Raw genomic sequence first — 22,321 nt, forward strand, 5'->3', positions numbered from 1 at the left:
CTTATTCTTAATTTTTTCTTACAATAATTCTGGTGATGGAGCGAGTGGGAGGGTGGAAGTAGACGTAATCAACTGTTTACAGACATTTTCATTAAAAGAAGCAAGCAGACTGAACCAACGTCTGAATCCATCCGTGTTCACAAACGGGCATTAGGATGAGATGTATTCTGTGTGAAGAATTCTTCAGCTCGCTCCAGTTATCTTATTTTGAAATATCTGCTTTTAATGTGGAAGGCCGCGCTGTGTTGACAGTTTACGTTCGCCGTTTAGGTCTTAGCGGTGTTTGTGTTAGCAAAGGTTGTTGACATCTTGGTTTCAAGAACTGGACTCGCAGGAGCATTAAGATGACATTTACTTTGACTTAAGAATTCTTCAAGCGCTTTAGTTTTTAATGTTCGGATATATTTTACTCTGAAAATGCGTGCTTTTAATCTGGAAGGCCGCGCCATAGTTCCCTTTCCTGTTTTTACCTTTCAGAAACTGATTTTCCGCCAACTTAAGGAAGAAAGAGCCGCAGGTTGCAGACCCATGTTCTACCCTTATGTGATACTGTACGTTCCAGAACGATGAATTAAAGCTGCGGTTAAGTTAATTTTTCCCATTCTACCCAATTTGTCTTTGAAGTGTCCTTCCTTCCTGAAATTGCAATATATTCTGTTTCTTTCCAACTATCTGAGCCCCTCCAAGCATCTTGGTGGGGGTCTCGTGTCGAGAGAGCTCGCGCGATAAAGGCCAGTGGTTTTGCGGCGGGATTGAAGTGCGTATCAGCGAAGGGGCGGATGAAGCAGATAGAACGTGGTTGGAGTGGAGCTGGGAGGAAGATGACAATTTTCTGCATGAATCAGCCAGACCTAGCAGAGCCGTTGGCCGCTAAAATATAGAAGGGACTAATATAGGCGTCGTACGATTGCCTTTATCAGAAATCCTCATATCCATTAATCACTTTTACAGTAATATCAGTTCAATGCGCAAAAAGAAATTGCAACAAATCGAGTCGCTTTTCTCAAACCGGTTAGTTCCAGAATTTCTAGACTAGAAACTATTTTTTTAGTCTAATTTAAAAATAATAATTTACCAAAATTCAAGGTAATCTGAAATCAGACCGTAAACACTGTATTCCTCTAAGTACAAGTCAATCTCGCTTATAAATCGACTCCCCCTTTTTCAATTCAATTTGGGTGAACTTTAAAAAAAATGTCTACACCTGACTTTAGTGGCTACATAGATTATGGCTCTCCAATTGTAACACGTGGATGCCGGTTACTGAAACTGATGTTGCAACAATAAAATGATTTGCAGTTTCATTGCTCATGTTTTTTTTTAGACGGGTGAATATTAATTTGTCAAAAAGCCCTAAAAGTCATCATAACTATTTGCCAAATAGCTCCTCCCATTTAAACTGCTCATCATTCACTCAAACGTCCTCATTACTCTTCCAAAATCAGTCATTTTCAAACCCATCCAATTTGTTGGAAACGGAGGTCTTCAGAAATGACTTGCTAGTCATCTTACTTGGGATATTATCTCAAGCTTTCTTTACCCAAGTGACGAATGTTGTGAGATCAGTGCTTGTAAGTTTCCCTTTCGATGCCCCCCCGCCCCACCTGCCGACATCCATGATGTTACACATCCGTGGAATGAGGGAGACAGGTCAAGCCGTCTTTTCCTTTTCATTATGCATCAAGGCCGACGAAAAAAATTGAACGTTGTTTTTGACAAAGAGGAAATAAGGTGGCGCTGGACGAAAGTGCATTTTAGCGATGTTCTTTGCAAATTCTCTCAAACTTAGGTATATATAATCATTTTAAGCCTCGAACATGACATATTACTTATTTCACATTCAAAGAAATGTTATGTTGAATTATGCGGTCATAAGATGACCCCTCCCCCAACTAAAATTTATGTCATATATACATTAAAATCTCAGCAAGAAAAAAACGTTCTTAGCTAGTTTTGAAAATTAATTAGCCAACAAAATTGTACCCCTTAATCATGAAGATCCAAATGACCGAAGGCAAGATTCGAGATATTTTTTAAAATGGCAAAACTCAAGCTTGGTTCGGAGTAGCTCATAACGATTTGACGTGGAAATTGTCCCTTTATAATTCAGCGAGCGAACTACTGAAATATCATCCAACTTTGATGGGTTATCTCACATCCGACAACAACGGTGTTTATGATCGCTAGCATGGATGGTCAAAGACGATTTCGCGCCAACTCCAAGACAAACCGTCGGATGAATCATGCACTACGCCGCCTCTCGTCACAGCGGAGCGGCCCCGTTTAAACTTTAATGACCAAACACAGACATCTACATCATTGTGAAAACACAACAGAATAAAACGTCTCCACCCGCGGCCCAACGTAGCAATTTAACGATCTATTTATTCATCCTTTACGGCCGATCGCACGCCGCAAACTCCGAATGCGTGAGCAACTTTAAGAATCTGTCCGCTTTATTAGCAGTAAAAGTTTTCACAGTGATGTATACTGTTGACACACTTTCACAACAAGATGTTAAAAATACGTTTGGCAGTGATGACAGCAGCCATAAGTCCAAAGTAGAAAACAAACAAGCGCCACCATCACTCAAACTAAATGGCAGACTCGTCTGGGCCAGACCGGCTATTCATTTTCTCAACATGAGCGCGTACAGTTTCGCAAATATTGGACTTTTTCGACAAACGAGATCAAAAACAAGATAGTAAGCATAGCAGACGTTTGATTAAAAAAAAAAAAAGTTCAGCATTCAGTCACATTGTTGAGAGCGTGTGTTAAGAACTGCAGCTGTCCCCTTTGTTTCAGGAGCAATAAACAACATTTGAGCATATGTTGAAGACATAAAATAAAAGTCTTACCTTAAGCAGTTGAAGCAACGTGATCTCAGGGCAATTTAAAAAAAATGGCGCCACAAGTTGCTACTGTTACGTCCTGGTATGGCGGGGAGGATTGTGGAAGGCGTGGACCCAAATGCAGGTTGCTAGACAGGTGGGGTATGCTCAAAATGATAAGATGACGAAAAATGAACAAGAGAATAGCAAAAAAGACAGAAATAAACTCGAGAAATCGCAGGAAACACTCACGAGGAACTCATAGCAACAATGAACCAACAAGAACCGAAAAGAAACAGGAAACTAATACACTCTAAACTAACGAGACAAACGAGGAACACCTGACCATGACACAATAGGAGCAGGGAGCTGACACAAGGGAAGCAGGTTAACGGAGACAGGTGGACGCAATTACACTCACGGGACACTGATAGAAACAAACAAGGGATAGAAACATGAAATTAAATACATGAACAAAACTCCACAACTAAAAGAGACAAAAAAAAAAAACAGCAAAAGCCCAAAACAAAAAACAACAGAAAACGTTATCTTTGTCTACCGATTGTTGTCTCTGCGTCGATTATATTATTTTGCCAGTTCCGAGATGTCCTCCGCATGTTCTATTCCTTTGTTTTCCCGAGCCTTTAGTCTTGTCTTTAGTAGTTTATTTCTTCCCTGATTTTTGGTCCCTTTTTCACATAAAAACATTTTTTGGTAGTTCAACCTTTTTTCCGGCTTCCCATCATTTGGGTCCACTCCGTCCACGCCTTCATTACCAAAACTCGAAATAGGTTTTTCTGTTTGAGGGTCTGACTGTTTTTTGTTTTTTTGTTTGTTTGTTATGAGTAGGGTTTGGTTTTTGTTTCAATTGCAGTTCACATTCTTAGTTCTTGTTTTCTGGTCCCATAGTGTCAGCGTCTTTAGTTTGATTGTGTCCACCTGTCCACGTCAAGCTGTTTCCTTCTGTCAGCCAATCAGCTCTCTGCACCACTTGTTGACACATTGCTTCCCTCAATTTTGGGTCACAGCCTTAATACCTGGCTTTGGAACCTTATGCATGTATATATATATTTTTTAATTTTCTTCAAAACTCAATACAATTGTGCAATTTTTTACGAAAGTCTTTAAAAAGTTGAGCCCTGTATTTACAATTATCTACCCAATTACCTTTGATTGACAGGACTCCAGCTCATTTTGATGACAAATGATTCCAACAAAAATCAACAATCGACATTTTCAAATCCCACAAAAAAATGCACCCAAAAAAAATGGTTTTGAGTACAACTTCAAAACTTATATCATCAAGTATATAACAATAATTACCATACCAAAAAACGGATGCTAAAGGTCTCATATACTGAGACTTTTTTTCACCATAAAACTGCTCTAACTTTCATATCAAACTCTACTAGTTGTTGGAAAACACTATATCAGCAATCCACATGCACAGAAAAGTAATTACCTGCTGGTGGAGAGCAGTCAGTTTCATCCGCGCAAAACGCCAGGCCACCTGCATTTTTGATATATGAGGCAATAACCTGTAACGCAATCAAGTCACCTTCAGACCACATCATTGAAATAAAAATGAATTATAACACAGAAAGTAGTGTTTGGGTCTCTTTTTTTGGGGTTATTTTACTGCAACATTAGCTTAAGCGCGGCCAGGGTTGAAGTGGCAACGCCCCTCCAGACCCATCATTCAAAATCATTTACTCCAGGCAAAGCGATGGCCGTAGAATTCAAATGTTGATCTTGTCACTGTCGCTTGTCATTTTTTTAAAAAAACAATGATTTTCATCACATAAGTCGGGAGTCGATTCTAAACTGTCTCTGCTGTGACAGCTTTTAAATTGAGCGATTGTTCATGGAGAAAAGACGACAAAACATTTTTCGAGGAACGGAATTCATCAAAACTAATTGTGTGGCTAAGCTTTTTGTCACCACCAAAATATGAACTCACCATCTGGTTGGAGAATCCATTCCTTGTCAGTTTGTGGATTCTTTTTGGCTGCAAATTAGCACGAAAAGTCTCTACTGTGAGAAATTATTATTTCAAGTAGGACTTGAGTAAAAACTCTTTTTTCTTCGAAGTTGGAGGCTCGTCACCTGTCTTTTGAATGGGCCTTTCCCCCCTTCCCAAAGACGTTTATTTTTACTTATTTAACTTCTTTGTGAGTGAAATTTTGGCACTTAAGAGACCGAAACGAATGAAAGAGAATATGGGCGGTTTTGAAAATAAAAGATTTTTCAAATTAAAGTGGAAATATTTATATCCACAATAGTTTATTTTGCGAGCGGCCCATGCGGTACAGGGCTGCGGATCGGAGGTTGGGGACCTCTGGTCTAATGGTTTTATGTTGAATAAATTACATGATTAAACGCGGAGATGTCCGACTGATCTTTTTCCTCTGAGGACTACAAAAAGAAAACCCCTAGGAATTCTTTGACTACAATTTTTTACAAACACCAACATCTCTCGAGATATTACATATTTTGTATGAATTGTAGTAAAATAAATAAATAACCTGATTCAATACCCCTTCAATACCAAAACAAAAAAAAAGAAGACAAAGTTAAATTATGTCGCATGCCACTGGTCCCACTTGACCGATATTCTTAACATTGATTTTTTTAAAACAAAACCTTTTATGTACTTTTCTTAACAAATTCACTTTTCATTTAGTTAGGATTGAGAATAAAACAACTCCTACGTTTATTTTTATTGTAAAAAAAAAGATGAATAAAAAGTGTTCCTTTTTTAACTTGTGGTGCTAAAAGGATACATCATTGTTTAAGTTTAAGTTTAAGTTTTTTTTTCATTTAGTAATGAAAGAAAAATAGCTCTTACCTTGTTCATGGTAGTTTTGATTCATTTATCTCCTTGCTTACGGAGTCACTTGGTGAATTCCATTCTGAGCCCTTCCTATATTGAAGTAAACTGCGCGATTAGCTTCTTCTCTTGCTAATGCTAGCTTTTGTTGCATTTTAGCTTCTGTTGCGTTGCCGCTTTTCTTTGCACTCACGTCTCCAGTAAAATGATTCTTCAGCGAAGTGTATAGCAAAATGTAGCAGATTGAGTTCGACTGAATCAAAGTAGCACAATTACTAAGGTAAAATTAGCATTTGATCCCAATCAATTGTCTTTGTTTACCTTTATTTGTACCTTGCGTTTCCCGCTCCCTTTACTAGCATTTGGGATCACACCCTTTCACTTCTAATCATGTTTTGTTGTGCAACAATATGAAAAAAAGCAGCTGCCTGTTATAAACAAGGCGCTAATTAGCCGTCACATCAGGTCTGCCGCTGGGCTGCCGCTTTGCCGCGTCAAATCGTAACTCAAAATGTTTGTTTGAACAAGACGCGAAAAAATAAAAGTAAATTGATGAAATGCATTATTCATCGCTGCCGCGACTACTGCGCAGAATGGAAATTACGGCGCGCGCAGCTCATCAATATTTGAAACGTCATTTGTGATTAGTGTAAACAATTCATTACGGCGGTGGATACGTCGCGCCGTGCTAACAGCGTGCAACTTTTATGCTAATTGGCAGAATGTGGCAAATTGACTCCGCAAAGACGTATCGGTAATCAATTCACACTCATTAAAAGTTGATTGAGGGTAGAGAAACTACCAAAGATAAAAAAAGATGGCTGACTAATAGGAGATCAAACATACAATTGGAAACCAACGTTGGGTAAAGAGCCACGTGCCGTTTCCCGAAGACCAGAGACGATGACGTGATGATTTTAGACAATTTAAAAGCCTAATCTGGGTCGTGAATTTCCATCGGTCATGCGTGTACAATTTTTTTACCCTTGTTTATACTAAAAATCCTTGCAGCTTCTCTGAAACCTTATTATCTGTTCTGGTTCCCCGCATCATTCAAAACAACTGTTTACTAAATAAACGGGTCAATCCTGGTCCATTTGTTAGCTCCATCAAGGAACTATGCAGTGAAAATCACTGGGAAAAAAAACAGGAGTGGAAGAAATGTGCAAATTTACAGAGTGCCTCTGGTGCCAAGGTATGAAAAAAAGATTAAATTTAAAAAGAAAAACATTCTAAGCGTTCAAAAAAATGTCTTCTCCAGACGTGTGAATAATGTAGTTAAAGGTCGCCTTATTGAATAATCGAATTTCAACAAATTCACAATCGGCTTATACGTCTCGCACTCCTGAATAAACTCGTTACGAAGAGCCGCCATAATTGTCGTAATTTCATCTTGCGAAACCCTTTTAGCCGCCGGTTTTTATTACACGTAAGAAAATAAAAGATAAGGTGTAATGCAAGAAGAAGTGGTTGAGAAATTGAGCAGCGCTCAACTTTTTTAATAACGGAATCAAATGAATTGTCGTGAAGACGAGAGGGGAATGTTCCCTATTATGTGCGATTTCAGGCCCTGCATGTCCCGCAATTAGCCGCGACCCACTTCAGGTGCCCCACACATGATTTTTTTTTTTTAATTACCCTATTTTTCGCCGCATGATTGCCTGTCAAACTGCGGGCCAGGAACAAAACAAAAAAAAAACGGTGACGTCTTTTAGAATAATTGTGTATTGGTTATCCCGTATTTGATTCTGTACAGACATGGATATTTTCTGTTGGGATTTTCTGTTGGAATTGTCATATCTCCTGCAGATGTAATGAATAACAGGAATGATGACCACAGGACCTAATCACAGGCAGGACAACCTAATCACAGTCATGATGACCTAATCACAGGATGAAACAGTATGGGGTACCATAAGGCGCTCTGAGAAGGTTCAGGTTCATATGCACTCTCCTCGTGAGTAAAAGGCATTTGTCTTCCTTCCTGTTTATTAGGTATTGTTTTAGGTTATCTGAACTTGACAATATCAGAATCTATCTTCTGGAGTTGCTGAATAAAACACATCTAAAAATGTAGTTCCATTATTACTACATCAGACTTTGTTTTAAGAGCCCCCCCATCTAAAAATGCTTTGTGCTTGTTAGGGAGAACTTAGCTGATCTCACTGATAAATGGCTGAGAACCAGCGATGTAGTAGGATGTGATTGTCAGCGCCTGACCTCTCGGGTCGTCACATGGCAATCATGAATCAAATTGACCTAACACCGTAAGAGCCCTGCGGAAGCTACGGTGCAGACATCCGACCGGTGCCGGTGCTTTTTGATGGACTGCATGTTCTTTTGCAGATGATGACTCTGTCCTTGCTTTGAACTTACTAGTCGGCCAGTCATCCTTCACTTCTGCATTGTCTGGCGTTCACAGAGGCCAATGGCATGCGGGGGTGAGTCTGTAACATCAGTGAAGGCTTGTCCAGAAGGATTTCAATCACTGACTGATGCCCAATTAAAGGTTCAAGAAGTGCGCCCGTTTCAAAACGTGACTCACTTTTAATTTCAACGTGCAGTTGCAAACTTCTTCCAAATGATTCATTCCTCTAAACCGAGTTCACTGGTTTATTTTGGCCCTTAAAGTATCAACCAAAACTCTAGAAACAAAAATTCAAATACACTGTTACCTCTATTTATGAAATTCCTTTTTCTGGAATTTCGTAACGTGTAAGGTATTCGTGTACAATTTATGTACGACTAAAAATGACATCACATGGCATAGGTGGAAAAAAAAAAAAAAAGAACATCTAATTATGTAAAACCGCCCCGCCCTGGTGAATTCCAGGGGGAAATTTTCCTAGTTGAGCTCAAGAGCTTTGGACTCACAGAGAGGTGACACTGGAGTGGATACTTTGGTCTGTGTGCTGCACAGGGCGCAATGTACAGAATCTTTGCATTAACTGGGAAAAAATTGTCAACCTAAGTGCAAAAACAACATTACTCTGTGCCTTTCATTAAATTATAGATAATATTCATCATTAAATGATATATTATATATAGTCGGGGCTAACTTATAAAAGCCGGACAAACAGACTCAAGGTCCGGGTTTTCCCCAATTCATTTGACAAGATTATTATCTTCATGTACATTTGAATCATTTAAAATATTAATCACCTTCTGTTAAGTGAATATTACATTAATGGTATAGGTCCAAAAATGAACATAAAGCAGCCCGCCGTGGTAAATTCCATTAGGAGATTTTCCAAACTGCTCTCAAGAGCTTCGTACTCACAGAAAGGCGTCACTGAATATTTTCATCTGTCTTCTGCACAGAACGCAATGTACAGAATCGTTGTGATAGCGGGTGCCATTCTGAATGCAGATAGAATATTGTCTCACACTGTGCCATTAAATTATAGATAACTGTACTCGGAAACAAAACTTTCAAAAGAGAGGTCGATTAGATTCAAGTTTGAAAACCTTTACCAACTGTTCCTGGCAGAGCTCTATAAAAAAAAAAAAAATTCTAGCAAATGAAGCTTAAAATAGAAAGATAATCAACAGAGAGTTGAATTGTCAACAATTAAAATCGCAGCTCCTTCTAGCCTAGCCTATTCGCTATGCACCGGCGCCTCATTTGCCACAAGCAACATGAACCCCTCGTTGCCTTGAGCAGCTATCACATGTTTACGTGACTGTTAACAAAATTGGAGCGCTGTCTCAACGCCTCAGACCACATACTTAAAATGCTCCACTGCCTTTAGTGTGTTCAGGGCAATATCAGTGGGGATCATTGCTACATTTTTCACTTTCAAATGGAACATGATTGCATCCTCCTTTGCAAGATCACGATGATAGCTGAAAAATTGGTAAATGGGGACCAACACTCGGCCACGATAAGTGAAAAACTGCGAAGTAGCGTCGCACCCCCAAAGATTTCTTTCCCCCTTGTTCTCTGTTCTCACCTGACGGGCAAGGCAATCTGTCAATCGGCTCAACGGGCACTCCTACAAGACACGTGATTGGCTTCCGGCGCAACAATGGACCATTGAGCGCAGAACCTGTAACCCACTCCCTCTCAGATATTCAAATCCACATTGCTGCCCGCATCTTGTAGTGGTGCCCTTGTGCTGATTGACAGATTGCCTGGCCAGTCAGGTGAGAACAGTACTTTTTTTTTCGTACTGGCTGTCCTTGGTGTGATTGGTTGGGTGCGTGAATGTTTGTTTGTTTCTGTGTGCCCTGCAATTGGCTGGCAACCACTTCTGAGTGTTCCTGGACTACTGAGCAAAGCCAGCTGGGATGAGCACCAGCAAGCCTGCGACCCCTGTGAGGGTAAGTGACTATACAGAGTGAATGAATGAATGAATAGTACATTTCGGCATCCTTTTGGCCGAATATTGCGGCTACTGATTGCTTTGTAAAAATGGGTCCACGGACATGAAGATAAATGTCCGTCCTTAGCATTTGAAGCGTCTGAGATCATCGCAGCGTCCATTACAAAAGTCGAGAATGGCCCTGCCTTTCTTCTGACGTTCATTACCACCGATTGGACTGTCGGTGCCAGTGTGTCATGACTAACGCGACGGCGACCCCGAAGCTCATTATTGGCCGCTGCCGTCCGCCGCCTTCTAAAGAGCTGGTGACGAGCCGGAGTCTGGCGATTCCCCCCGAGGTGCCTTTGAGTGCCCCTGACAGGCCCGACTCCACTAATCAATGAGTGAAGTGTGCAAAGCTGATCTGATTGTTGTTGGCCGTCAGACACGGCCAGATGCAAATAAAAACCAGCTCGCTGGAACATCCTTTTTTTTTTTTGCGTGTCTGAGTGTCAGAGCTACTAACTGCATTTCAAGGCTTCACACTCAGCGAGCAAGGAGGCCATCAAATGACTTTGCTCTGTCAAACATGCTAAAAAAACAAGTCTGGGTATTTATCAGGCTTGGAAATGGGCACAGATTTTTACCCTACAGGCTAGTGTTGCAGTCCTAGGGGTTGTTTTTTTTTAACCCCTGGGTGTCTGGGGATTTTTTACCAGCCTGGCCTGATTTTCACCCAATTTGGGCTGACTAAACACCATAACATCCTCAATTATAAGCCTCCTTTGTTTACAAAAATTGGGAAAATGCGATAATAGCGAAATAAACTATGACTTTTGCATTAGGGGAGTCCAGGCTAGGCCAATCATCAAAGTCACTGAAAGGCTGACAAGTGTCATACGTTGGCCGCTAGCGCTACCGCTAGTTGGCCGGTGGTTTTGGGATGTCAACACAAAAATGTATACAGCATCTCGTTCTCGAGTTGGCATTGAAAGGATGCATGCAAAAAATCTGGGGAAATGCATGATAAAACATAACGAGTTTGCGATATACCAAAAAAAAGACAATATTTCCAATTTTTAATGGCAGTAAACGAGCCCGACATGGGCTAAATTGGACACCTATAGGGTGTACCTCTCGACCTCCTGTTTGAAAGCCTTTAAAAGGGACGGCAACATGGCAAATTGAAAGTCGTCCTGTTTTCAAACTATGCAATATTTTAACCTCCTCGTGTATTTTGTATGCTTTTACTTTTATATCACCCATAATAAACAGCAATAATCCTCAATAGACATCAAAAATAATTAAAAAAAAGGCATTTGTGCTTGGTCTTACCTTAAATAGGACGGACTCATCAGTACTGGTGGAGACCAGGCTAGTACTACGCTTATTTGATGGACGCGAAGGGAGACCAGGAGGGAGCAGTGCTGCAGCTGAGCTTTGCAAATCTCTGACCATGATTTCTTTTGGAATAAATTGGAATTTCAAGTGTAAACTCAGAGTGTTCGGTCATGTTCGCTCAAATTAGACTTCCGGGCAGCGCTAACATAACCGCGGCTCTCTGTGAAACTACAGCCAAAGGGATGGGAACGGGAAGGGACAACAGTACAGTTACTGTACTGTATAAGTCGTCTATCTGGCCTGCAGCGCGAAGTAGCAAAAGATCACCGTACTTCAGAGTTTCTCTTTCACCCTGACCCTTCAACCTCTTTGTCCAGGGACCGATTGTGGCTTGTTCAGGCTCTGATTTATGACAACAACAGTTATGCAATATAGATGAAGGGCTGTCTTTTAGATGCAAAGGTACTTGACAGCGGCATATACGTCGGCGTTTGTGTAAACCCACAAATTGGTCTTCTCGCTTTTTCAGCAAATGGAGGTCACGTCGTGAGGACAGACAAACGAGCGGCCGCGTAGCCATCAAGGGGTCAAATGTTGCGTAGCGCAGGTCCATTATTGAGATGGCTCCGCGGAGGACGTTACATGATTAAGGCCAGCCCAGATGCGCCGCGGGGTCACGAGTGCATGCTGCCTCAGTCTCGGCCCGATCGGGAGAAGATCTAAACTCTAAATGCAGACTGTGATTATGCATATTCATATTCATTCATATTTCATTCCCTACCTCATTTACATTGCATTTTATTGCAAAAAACCAACCACAAAACGAGGTCAAGTTCGGCTAGTTTTGAAATCACACATTTGTCTCTGATGCTGAAGGTAACCAAATGAAGTCTGGGTTTAATCGAACAAATTAATTTATTAGAAGATAAGTTCATTTTGATTCTTTTCAGTATGCTGCTTCTGATTTTATACCAGTGTGGAGGCCACTGCCAAGGAAATATTGTGCTCACAGATCACATACGCTATATATTTCAGTTCTCCGGGGTTCACCAGGGGTCTTCTCGTCATTTCCGAAAAACTTTGCCCCGGAAGGCCAACAAGTACAAACGGACAACTGGATTTTTGGACCTTGCCTGACTTTGGAGTCTGCCAGTTAAACATCTAGCTGCTTCATGTTCTTGACTGGAACATGTAAGATGGGAGCATCAAGCTCATTTTCTGGTCTACCACCAACGGGTACATGTACATCAAGAGTTCTTTTTTTGTTTCTGAGATCTCAACATTGTGCTATTTGTCTTTCCATCTCCTTATGGTCTCAACCCGTTTTTTTTTATTAGGTGAAACAGCATATACATCCTAGGGGTCCCCAACCTTTTTAACACCTTGGCTGGGATGCCGAGAGTCTCCAACATATTTTTAAGGCTGCCGCCATTTGCAAGCTCATCTTGCACAACCATGCAAGATTCACCCGGTTTGGTCAAAAATAGGTCGAGGATCCATTCCTTGTCAGTTTGGGGGCATTTTTTTTTGGTTGGGAAGTAGTGTCTCGAGAAATGATTATTTCAATTAGGACCTTGGTATTGCTTGTTAAAAGCTTTCTTTTTCTTTGACGACGTAGGTTTGTCTCTTATTTCTTGACTGGGCTATTTACTTTTTTGCAAATGAAATTTTGGCGCTCAAGTGACTGTAACGAATCCACAGGAACCAAGTTTTCAAAATATATGGTTTTCCTTAATCAAATAATTTTCAGACTTGAATAAAACATAAAATCGAATGAATTAATTATTACAGGTGCGGCCCGGTCGTAGTTGGTCAACGGACCGGTACCGGGCCGCAGAGCGGTGGTTGGGGACCCCAGTCCGAGAGGTTCTGCAGCCCAAAAACTGAATCCCTCTACGAATGCTTGTGATCCACTTCCTTTTCCACTGCTACGAAATAACTGACAAAACGAGCCGACTGAATAACCATAAACTCTTACCTAGCGATCTCATTATGATTGCCGTAAAATTAATTTGGGTAGCTCCGCAAAGTGCACATAAACCCTCATCACTATCAGGAATCCACATTCAAAAAAAAACAAAAATCCAGCGAGTAAACAGTCCCCCCGTTGTGCCAATACAAGCAACGCTCTGTGTTTACGAGCTTGTCAATGCGCCGTGTCGGAACGTGAATCACCGTGGAGAACGCATCGGTTAAAAAAAAAAAAAAATCAATCTCAATCCGAGGACCCTAAAAGTCGGCCATCAGTGCTCGTTGGCACATTTTTACGAGAGAGAGCTAGAAAATGGATCGCGACCGACGTTGGCGTCACCTCCGGGCTTTTACTCACGCCGCCGTAAAAGATGGAGTGCTTTAACGCGCTCTTCTATTTCAAGTCATTACTAAGGGGGGGGGGGGGGGGGTCCTTAATTAGCAGGCCATATGAATAACTACCCTCTGACCTTCCGCTAACGACAATTGGGTGCTTTTGTCACTCGCCAGCTTCCGAAATGATCAATCAGGAGAAGAGTGATAATGTTAATTTCCCAAAGAATGGCATAATTATCATTGCTTTAAATTATAGTAATTGTAAGCAAAAAAATATATTCAGTTCATTTAAATTTCAGTTTGTGGCAAAGTCATCTCGATAAATAGTTAAATACTTCAATCACACTGTTGTAATGATTTTGTTAATATTCTAAGCAGCTATTTTTAGAGGGCCCACGTTTTTTTCTCAGGTGGATAATCACTATCAATGCACTATCAACAGCGGCCAGAGGCGGCGCCAAAAACAAAGACTTTGCTGAGTTTTTGTTTTCTAGAATAAAAGTGTTTGTGAAACAAAAACACGAGAGTTTCCTCAGTCCCAATTATGGCAAGTCTACAGTAAAAACAAACTCGGGTGCAGCATATTTCCAAAGCAATTAGGAAGGTAATTAATGAGCGCAGGCACCTGTAGCACAGGCGCAATCATCAGACAGGGGTGGGGGGTGTGGAATAGAAGTGGGGGGCTAGTGAAAAATGCAGCAATCAGATTAATCAAGCAAAAGGCACAGAGCAATTACTCACAAAGCACTCCAGCAACAGGTGATGCTTATCGTTAAATTGGAGGGAGATTGCAGACGCCGCCTTGCGTCATCGCGTGGGACCTTGATGAAGCGACGGCGGGCGGGCGTTTTCGGGGCGTCGTGATTAACGGGCAGGCGGGTGACTTTGCCAGGTAACCAAACAACATCTGCTCCCCTCCTCTGGATACCAGCCCGCGGAGTTGGAGAAGTTTTTCGTCCTTCCCTTTATCGTTCACGATTACGGATGGACCGATTATCGGTCGGGCCAATTATCGGGCCGATTGGCCCTTTTTATTAATCTTACGGCCGATAGACTATCATTACGCCTCAATTATCATGGAGACATGCACCCGAACGCGGCATCGAACTGTGCCTGTTAAGGAGCCTCGCTCCAGCACTGTCCCGCCCATAGCAGCATCTAATTGGTTAGCCGTGCGAGAGCCAGGGCCAATCAGTAATGACAGCCATATATGGCTTTATGCACACACAAACTAGAGCACGGAGAGAACAGAAGGTGGAAGGTGTTGAGAGAAGGACACTCTACCTAACTTTTAACCATGAAGTATACATTGAATTCCACAAAAAGGCACATGACTCATGCAGCTTTATGAAGAAGGGAGGCACAGTGACCTAACCACAGGGCGGGACAGTCTATGGATGGCCGTTATGTTGGAGAAAAAGAAAAAAGCAGCGTTTTTATGAAGTGATAGTATAGAGAGGACTCACGCACATGACTGTCTCGTGATGGTTGTCACATTGAGGCAACATTTGTGTAACTAGGAGCCACTCTATTGAAATAAAAGAGAAGACACGGCAGAGTGTGTTATTAGCGTGGTAGGGGATTGTGAATGTATCTCTGTCCTCGTGAGAAATAAGTCTTTTGTCTTCCTTCCTTATCTGTTGTTTGTTAAATGTTCCAGGTCAGGTGACGAGCGTAGTCAAACTGAAACTGTGAAACCGGTCAAAGGTTCTTATCTGATGCGGGACATCTCATTTGTTTTGGTCAGTTGAGATGCTGAAGTTTGCTGGGAAGAAAATTGAAAATGATGAATGAGCTGTTTGAAGCGCAAAGCGTGGGAGGTGACTGTGATTGATTGATTTTTGTTTTCACACACTCTTGTTGCGCACCAACTTTTAGGAGTTGCAGGGGCAAAAGTCGACTGTTTAACACAAATAGCCAAAATAAGGAAAATAACCGAAATCCTGGCACCGAAAGGCTTTTGGCATTAGTTGGGATTATTTTCTTATCTGCCCTGTCCACATGGAGATTACATGCACACTTTTGAGCCCAGTTTGGGGTCATTGAATTGAGAGGATGACTCACAATGTGATTTGGAATTTTTTTTTTCTTTTTAAATACACTACCTGAATACCACTGGAAGGCGACATTTGACCTTTTTTCTGGTTCGACACGCACTGGTCTACTTTTGTTTGCACTCGTAGTAATAGTAGTAATTCTACAGTTACACTGCAATTGAATCAACACAGTAATATAAGTGTAACACGAAAACAAAGCCAGCTAAGGGGTTTAACCCTATAATATACCATCATGTTACTACAACTATAGAAGTCGGTTTCATGAACATTTGTGGAAATTTCATCTGTCACATACACTTCAAGTGAAAGTATTGCTGAGCTTGATTTGACTAATTATGTCTTTCATTAGGGAATCAAGATTGCAAATCTTGAAACGCATTCAGGACTAGGACAGGGAGCAACTACAAATACATCTCTGGTAAAGTCGACTGTCTTATAGCTGTGAATTGAACCAAGTCCGTTTATTCACTTAACTGAACAAATTTCTCCTCTGCTTGGTGGTACTGCAAATTGACTGTTGTCACATTGACAGCAGGCTGGTTGCAGTACGTATTAAAGTATAAAGGTGCAGCAGATAAACATCCAAGTCAGTTGAATGGTAATTCAATAAGCAAAAAAGCGTTGACCATGAGGTGTCATGGAAGAGGTTCACGCGAGGCTTCCCCAAAAAAAGTGCAGGCGCGGATGCTGACAAAGTGCTTTGAAAGCTTTCTGCTCTCTTCCAATACAATCTGCCAGTCAATAATTCATTAGGCCAGGAGCGGGGCTTGTTAACAAAGAAGGTGCGCGCCGCCTCGCCGACGCTTTTCAGCCTTCGGATCGCATCTGAGTTTACGGGCCTGGCTTTACGAGAGAGGTGATCTCCGGCATTTGACCAAAATATCAATACGTGCTCTGATTGGGCCATCATTGGACAGATAGAAAAGTGCTTTACAAGACTGTAAATACACCACACTCAAAAGAAATCAAATGGAAGCCTCGGCCACTGGCTCCAAACTTGATGGGCTTAAAGCAGGCCTGTCACTACAACAAATTCTTACACATGATACACGTGTCCAAAAACTATCTCGATGAATGACAGTAGTTATTTTTTTTTTTTGGGGGGGGGGGGGGGGGGGGGGGTAGGCAAGTAAAATCAATAAAGGTTTATTTTACAAGTGATCTGATCAATATTGATACTCTCAATATCTCAATGCGATAGCAGGGGTCCCCAATAGCCGGTCGGTGGGCCGGTACCGGTCCATGGATCGACTGGTACCGGGCCGTACCTGAAATAATCATGTTTTGAAACCGATTTGATGTATCGTTTAACACGGCGATTCTCAAATTTTGGTTCGCGGACCCCCGGGGGGGAACAATCCAATAAATATCGTTTTTTGACGTCTATAGTCGTCATTGGCAGTGAAAGGGTTAACTACGTGTAGTAGTTGATTACCTTTCTACTTAACTCGTTCAATTCCAAAGACATATTTTCACATTTTTCAAGTCCAGACTTTCAATCCCAGGTACTATTTATGATTTTTTTTCCAATGTTTGTTTTCAGGTTTTTGGCTAAAGGAGCATCTAAAAACAGCTGGTATTAATTTAATTTAGTAATCAATTACTTTACGTAATGACACTTGAAGTTGAATTTTATTCATTTAGTACCAGCCCTTTTAACTCGTCCACTGCCAATGGCGGCTGTAGACGTCAAGAATCTATTTTTGTCTTGGTTGGCAATAAAGGAGTTAAAAATCGGAAATATTGTCATTTTTGGACACGTTGAACACCCGATGTTTTATCATGCATTTCCCCCGATTTTTGCATGAATCCTTTCAACGGCAACTCACAAACAAGGAGCAATAGAAATTTTCGTGCGGACACCCCAAAACCACCAGGGGGCGCGAGCGACCAATTTTTGACATTTGCAAGCCTTTCACTGACTTCATTGGTTGGCTTAGCCTGGACTCCCATAATGCAAACGTCTTCAAGTCATAATACTCTCACTATGACATATGAAATATTCCTATTTCAATCTCATACAGTGCGTAGATGACTAAAGAGCATATTTTATTTCTCTATCATCACATTTTTACCATTTTTGTACGTAAAGAGGACGTAGGTCCCCCCCCTAAAATGAATTAATTTTATTTAATTTTACTTTCCAAAAAAATTGCATTCTTATTCTATTTTGGTCTTGGTTATTCTCTCGGTTTGCATGAACTGTAATAACCCTTTGTAAAAAAAATGAGAGTCTGTTTACTCCCTTTGTGTTCTACTTGCGTTCTTCCAAATAGCTCGAAAGTGGGAGAGGCCCTGAAATGCAAATGAAGCCAAGTGGAGTGTAACGCGACATGACTTTTCCCACATGCCGCACATCGTCTCCGCGCCGCCGGCTTGCCGCAGTGCATGACACATTTGAATATTGAAATGATGGCTGATGAATGGAGAGCCACGCAGGTACCCGGCAGGACCCGAACGTGCGGCTTTCTAATATCGCTGGCGTGACGGCGCGCTAGAAGACGTGCTGGGGACCACGCGTATCAAGATGGTGGGCCTCCGTGCAGCCAATGCAACAAGAAACCCTTAGTGCAAATAAAAACAACAAAAAAAGCATCCAAAGGCATTTCCAGTGTCATCCCACTTCTGACGCCAAGTGTCATATAACTGCATGATGATATCCCCTTAAACCATTTAATTCATTATAGGACCACAACAATCCCTAGAATAATTTGCCTTGGGGTCTTCTGTTCCAAGCGCCATCCCGCTTCTGACACCATGTCACGGCGCTACCCTGAAACAATTGCAGTCTTTTTAATGCTTAAGCAGAGTCCAGAGTCTGTCACATGGCGATGACCTTTCCTGATTCATCCCACTTCTGACACCAAGTGTCACAGAACTCCAGCATGCTATCCCCTTAAACCATTTAATTCATTTTTAGCACAACAACCCCTAGAATCTTTTGCACATGGGTCTGCCATCCCACTTCTGACACCATGTCATGGAACTACCCTGAAACCATTCGAGTTTTTTTAACGCTTCAGTCTGTCACATAGCAATGACCTTTCCCAAGTGTCATCCCACTTCTGACACCACTCAAGTCAACATAGGTCTAGAACATGGGTATCAAATGTTGATCCGGCCCACTTCTGACACCGCATAATGGAGCAGTGCGTTAGTTCTCTCATCACATTCCAATCGTCCTTGTGCCTCAAAAATAACAAGCCTCTATTGCACAGGTTACCTGTTGCAAGTATGATCCTACTTCTGACACCACATGTGATCGAAGCTCAACAAGAAGAAACCTTAACACATCCTAAATCTTTTATTGTTTCAATCAAGACTGCTGAAAAGTGCTCGGCCCGCTCAGGTGTAATCCCACTTCTGACACTATGGGCAATTTGACTAAGTAAATTCTTTCAAATAGGAGCACAATGTGAGGATTCGCAATGTGTTGCACAAATGTCTTCCCACTTCTGACACCACGCTATTAAACACCGCACAATTATTACCCTCCACTTTCCAATCAACACCGGAAAGAAAAAGTGACTGCAACTTATTTCAGACGGTGTTTACACATGAACCCGAGGAGTTCTCATGAATTAAAAAAAAAAAGACACTTTTGGATCTTTCCTCCAGTTGATTTCTGACATTTGTGGCATGTTTTGTTGTTCCGCCGTAAGACGGCAGACGAGGCGCAACATGCTTTCTGGGGGTGTTGCCGAGAACCTTGTCCATTCTCAATAATTCATATCGGTGTGTGTGTGTGTGTGTGTTCTCATGAAAACCTCAGCGGATCGGCATAAATGTTTCACCACCAGCACCGGCAACTTCTGTCAAAGGACATTAAAAAAAGGGGTAAAAAAAGTTGGTTTGGTACTGTAATATTTAATAGTGACAGCAACAGAACTGCTTTGCAGTTGAAAATAACAAGTCAGCAACATTGGGGTCATGTATTTCAAAAAACGCCCCAAAAATGTAACCGCCGTAACGCCAATAAACACCTGCCGCACGCTCCAGTGCAGTCAATAAAATCCCAAAATGGCCAAATGTGTTCAAAGTGTACCTCAAAATATGAATGATATTTTTAATTCATTTTGACAGTTCAAGTCGTCTTCATAGTGGCCATGTTTTTGCCGGTACAACATTTCTTCAAATAAACACCCATTAAAATGCATCTTACCTCAAATAAATGTCTGATACGCTGTGGAATTAAATGCTGCATGTTATTCACGTCCAACAAAAAGTCAAATAATGAGGGGTAAAAATGATGTTGAATAATAAACACCTTACTTGAATAAACTCGTGTGCATCAAATATCAAGCATGACCTTGCAAGACTCGGACGTTGGTTCAGCCCGTTCGCTTCTTCTGATGAAAATAATGCTGTAACAACCTCAACTAACACGAAAAGCAAACTGTTACCGTTTACAGGCCGCACTCATACTTTCGGACCTTTTTTGCCCCCCCAAAAATGACCTTTGCTAAATAACCATCTCGTCGTTTTGTCTTCAACACTTTTTGCAGCTGGTCTAGATGATAAACCCGCAATAAAAAGGGACGCAAGAGCAGCCGTTATGAGGTGTTTATTTACAATAACGACAACAAAAAAAAGTTGCCGAAGAAGTTGCTCTACAGACTGTGTATGACGGTCCTGTTCTTGAGGCTTTGCACGTACTCTTTGGCCTGGTCCAGGCTTGTCTTTGTTTCGGGGACGGGCGGGGAGCCCTCCACCAGCTTGACAAAGTAATGGCAGTAGACTTTGTCCATAATGCCGAACATGCCCCTGCCGTGGTAGCGGATGCGCTTCAGGTACATGCCTTTGCCCGTGAAAGACTCGGCTGCAAGAAAAAGATGGAAGGAAAAGAACATTGAGGAACATTTAACTCGCATATGATGCAACTTTATGATGCCTTGTGGCCTCCTGAACGTAAAAACCGCCTTAAGGGTAGCTGAGATGTGATTGTTCGATGCTAGGGAGGGGGGACGAGCCCCGTATATCAGTTTGCTGGTGTTACAGTGCCCTCTAGTGCACTGAAGTGACATTGCAATGTTGGATAGCTTATTCGTCTAAGGTTCAATCTTGTCAAATTTAATTGTAAAAGGTATCTTCGGTTTCTAAAAAAAGTGAACGTGTTTTGGAACGTGACTGCTTTATTTAGTGTCATATGATAGTTGTCTTATAAATTAAGGAATTTCACCCCTCTAATATTAATTATTGTAACTTGGTCTTTATAAAAAAAAAATAAGAAGAATTATTATTATTATTCCTCTGATTTGCTCTTTGAAATATTATAATTTTATTGTAAATAACTGTGATTGTTCTGCAAACAGTATAAGTTTTTTGTTATGTGACTTATTTTGTGTAATATACAAGATATCTAAAAAATTATAGAAATTCCTTCTTGTAACAATAATTACTGTATTTTTTGTCTTTTTTTTATTAGCGTTTTGTGGTAATATTGTGACATCGTCCTTGTAAAATAAATAAATAAATAAAATAGTAATAATTCTCTCAAAAACTTCCTTCATGTAATCTTACCGCCAGCCCTCAATTATGTTTCACTACCATCAATTATGTAATTCTAGTATGCTTATCGTATATCCACGTGTTTTCATTCTGAATTCACTGACCTAAATAGAGGTTGGATTTGAACTCCACGTTGTGATTCTTCACTGCCATCTCTTGAGCTTCCAGGAGCACCTGAAAAATAAATTGAAAGACAATTTGGAAACTCAAATGAACAAACGACGCAAAACAAACGTACTTCTCTCATGATCTTGGCCCCTTTTTTGTCGCTGAACTCCAACTGGGCCACAGCCTGGTCGATGCTCATCCCTCTAACCTGCATGGGAATCATCATTTGGAGTTGGGATAAAAAGTTCACGCACCCCTCAAAATGTTTCCTACAAAATCTAACTCGTCACCATTTTAGCCAGGTACCACATCTTGTCTTTACTGTACTTGATCTGTCTCCTTGAATGGTGGATCTCCTGAAAGGGGAGAAAACGTTTCAGATTTGATATTTGCAACACAGGCCCAAAGCGGAAAATGACATACGGCTGGTCTGCGGGGCTCTCCGGGCAGCTGAGGCGGATAAACAATCTTGTTCCTCTTCTCCCAGTGCTTTGCTTCTCGAGTCGTGCTGGTGTGAAGGCAAGACGTCTGCTGAGGACCAACTGCTACTGTCGTTAACCTGGACACACCGATATCAAGAAGGGCTAAATGAATATAATTGAGTTCAAGCAATGACAACATAACTGCTTGAACTCGGGTATCCCGGTAATGTCCAAAATATGTTGTTCCAAATGGATTTCTAGCAGCAACAATGTGGACTCGTCCTTCTGACAACGCTGCATGCAAACGTCGCTGCATACCTCGCATGAAAATGTCCCAAAATACTCCTGATTGATGCAACACCTGTAAATAAATAGCAAAAATAACACATGAAAAGAAATGTCTGGACATTACAGATAATAACATCTTTGTTTTTCTTACCGAATCCTGCCATGGTCGCTGCCATCTTGGTTCTTGTCAACGTACTGCTTTACGACAAATTCGGCAAAGGGGCGTGTCTAATATCGCCGTATAACTAATTAATATATTATAATAATAGTTCATATATATATACTCTTTAACATAATTAACATACACATTTATATTTTTTATCTT

At 41.2% G+C, this 22,321-nt stretch overlaps 1 protein-coding gene across 1 annotated transcript; it reads right to left on the reverse strand.

Annotated features, from left to right (window-relative positions):
* Positions 1-20,217: 20,217 nt before the first annotated feature.
* mrpl22 (mitochondrial ribosomal protein L22) lies at positions 20,218-22,221 on the reverse strand. Its single transcript, XM_088441221.1, has 7 exons — positions 22,148-22,221; positions 22,027-22,069; positions 21,710-21,845; positions 21,577-21,642; positions 21,417-21,494; positions 21,283-21,352; positions 20,218-20,489 (listed from the first exon to the last, which is right to left on the reverse strand). Exons 1-7 carry the CDS (start codon positions 22,170-22,172, stop codon positions 20,281-20,283), a joined length of 627 nt encoding a protein of 208 aa, XP_088297347.1. The 5' UTR covers positions 22,173-22,221; the 3' UTR covers positions 20,218-20,280.
* Positions 22,222-22,321: the final 100 nt, after the last annotated feature.

The sequence above is a fragment of the Hippichthys cyanospilos genome, chromosome 18 (assembly GCF_059441005.1).
Source record: "Hippichthys cyanospilos isolate Australia breed blue-spotted pipefish chromosome 18, RoL_Hcya_1.0, whole genome shotgun sequence".
Classification (NCBI taxonomy): Eukaryota; Metazoa; Chordata; class Actinopteri; order Syngnathiformes; family Syngnathidae; genus Hippichthys; species Hippichthys cyanospilos.

Coding starts and splice junctions, on each gene's coding strand:
- mrpl22 (XM_088441221.1), bottom strand. CDS start 22,172: ATGGCAGCGACCATGGCAGGATTCG. Junction 22,070..22,147: donor AGCGACCATGGCAGGATTCG/GTAAGAAAAACA, acceptor ATTTATTTACAG/GTGTTGCATCAATCAGGAGT. Junction 21,846..22,026: donor TTGGGACATTTTCATGCGAG/GTATGCAGCGAC, acceptor CGGTGTGTCCAG/GTTAACGACAGTAGCAGTTG.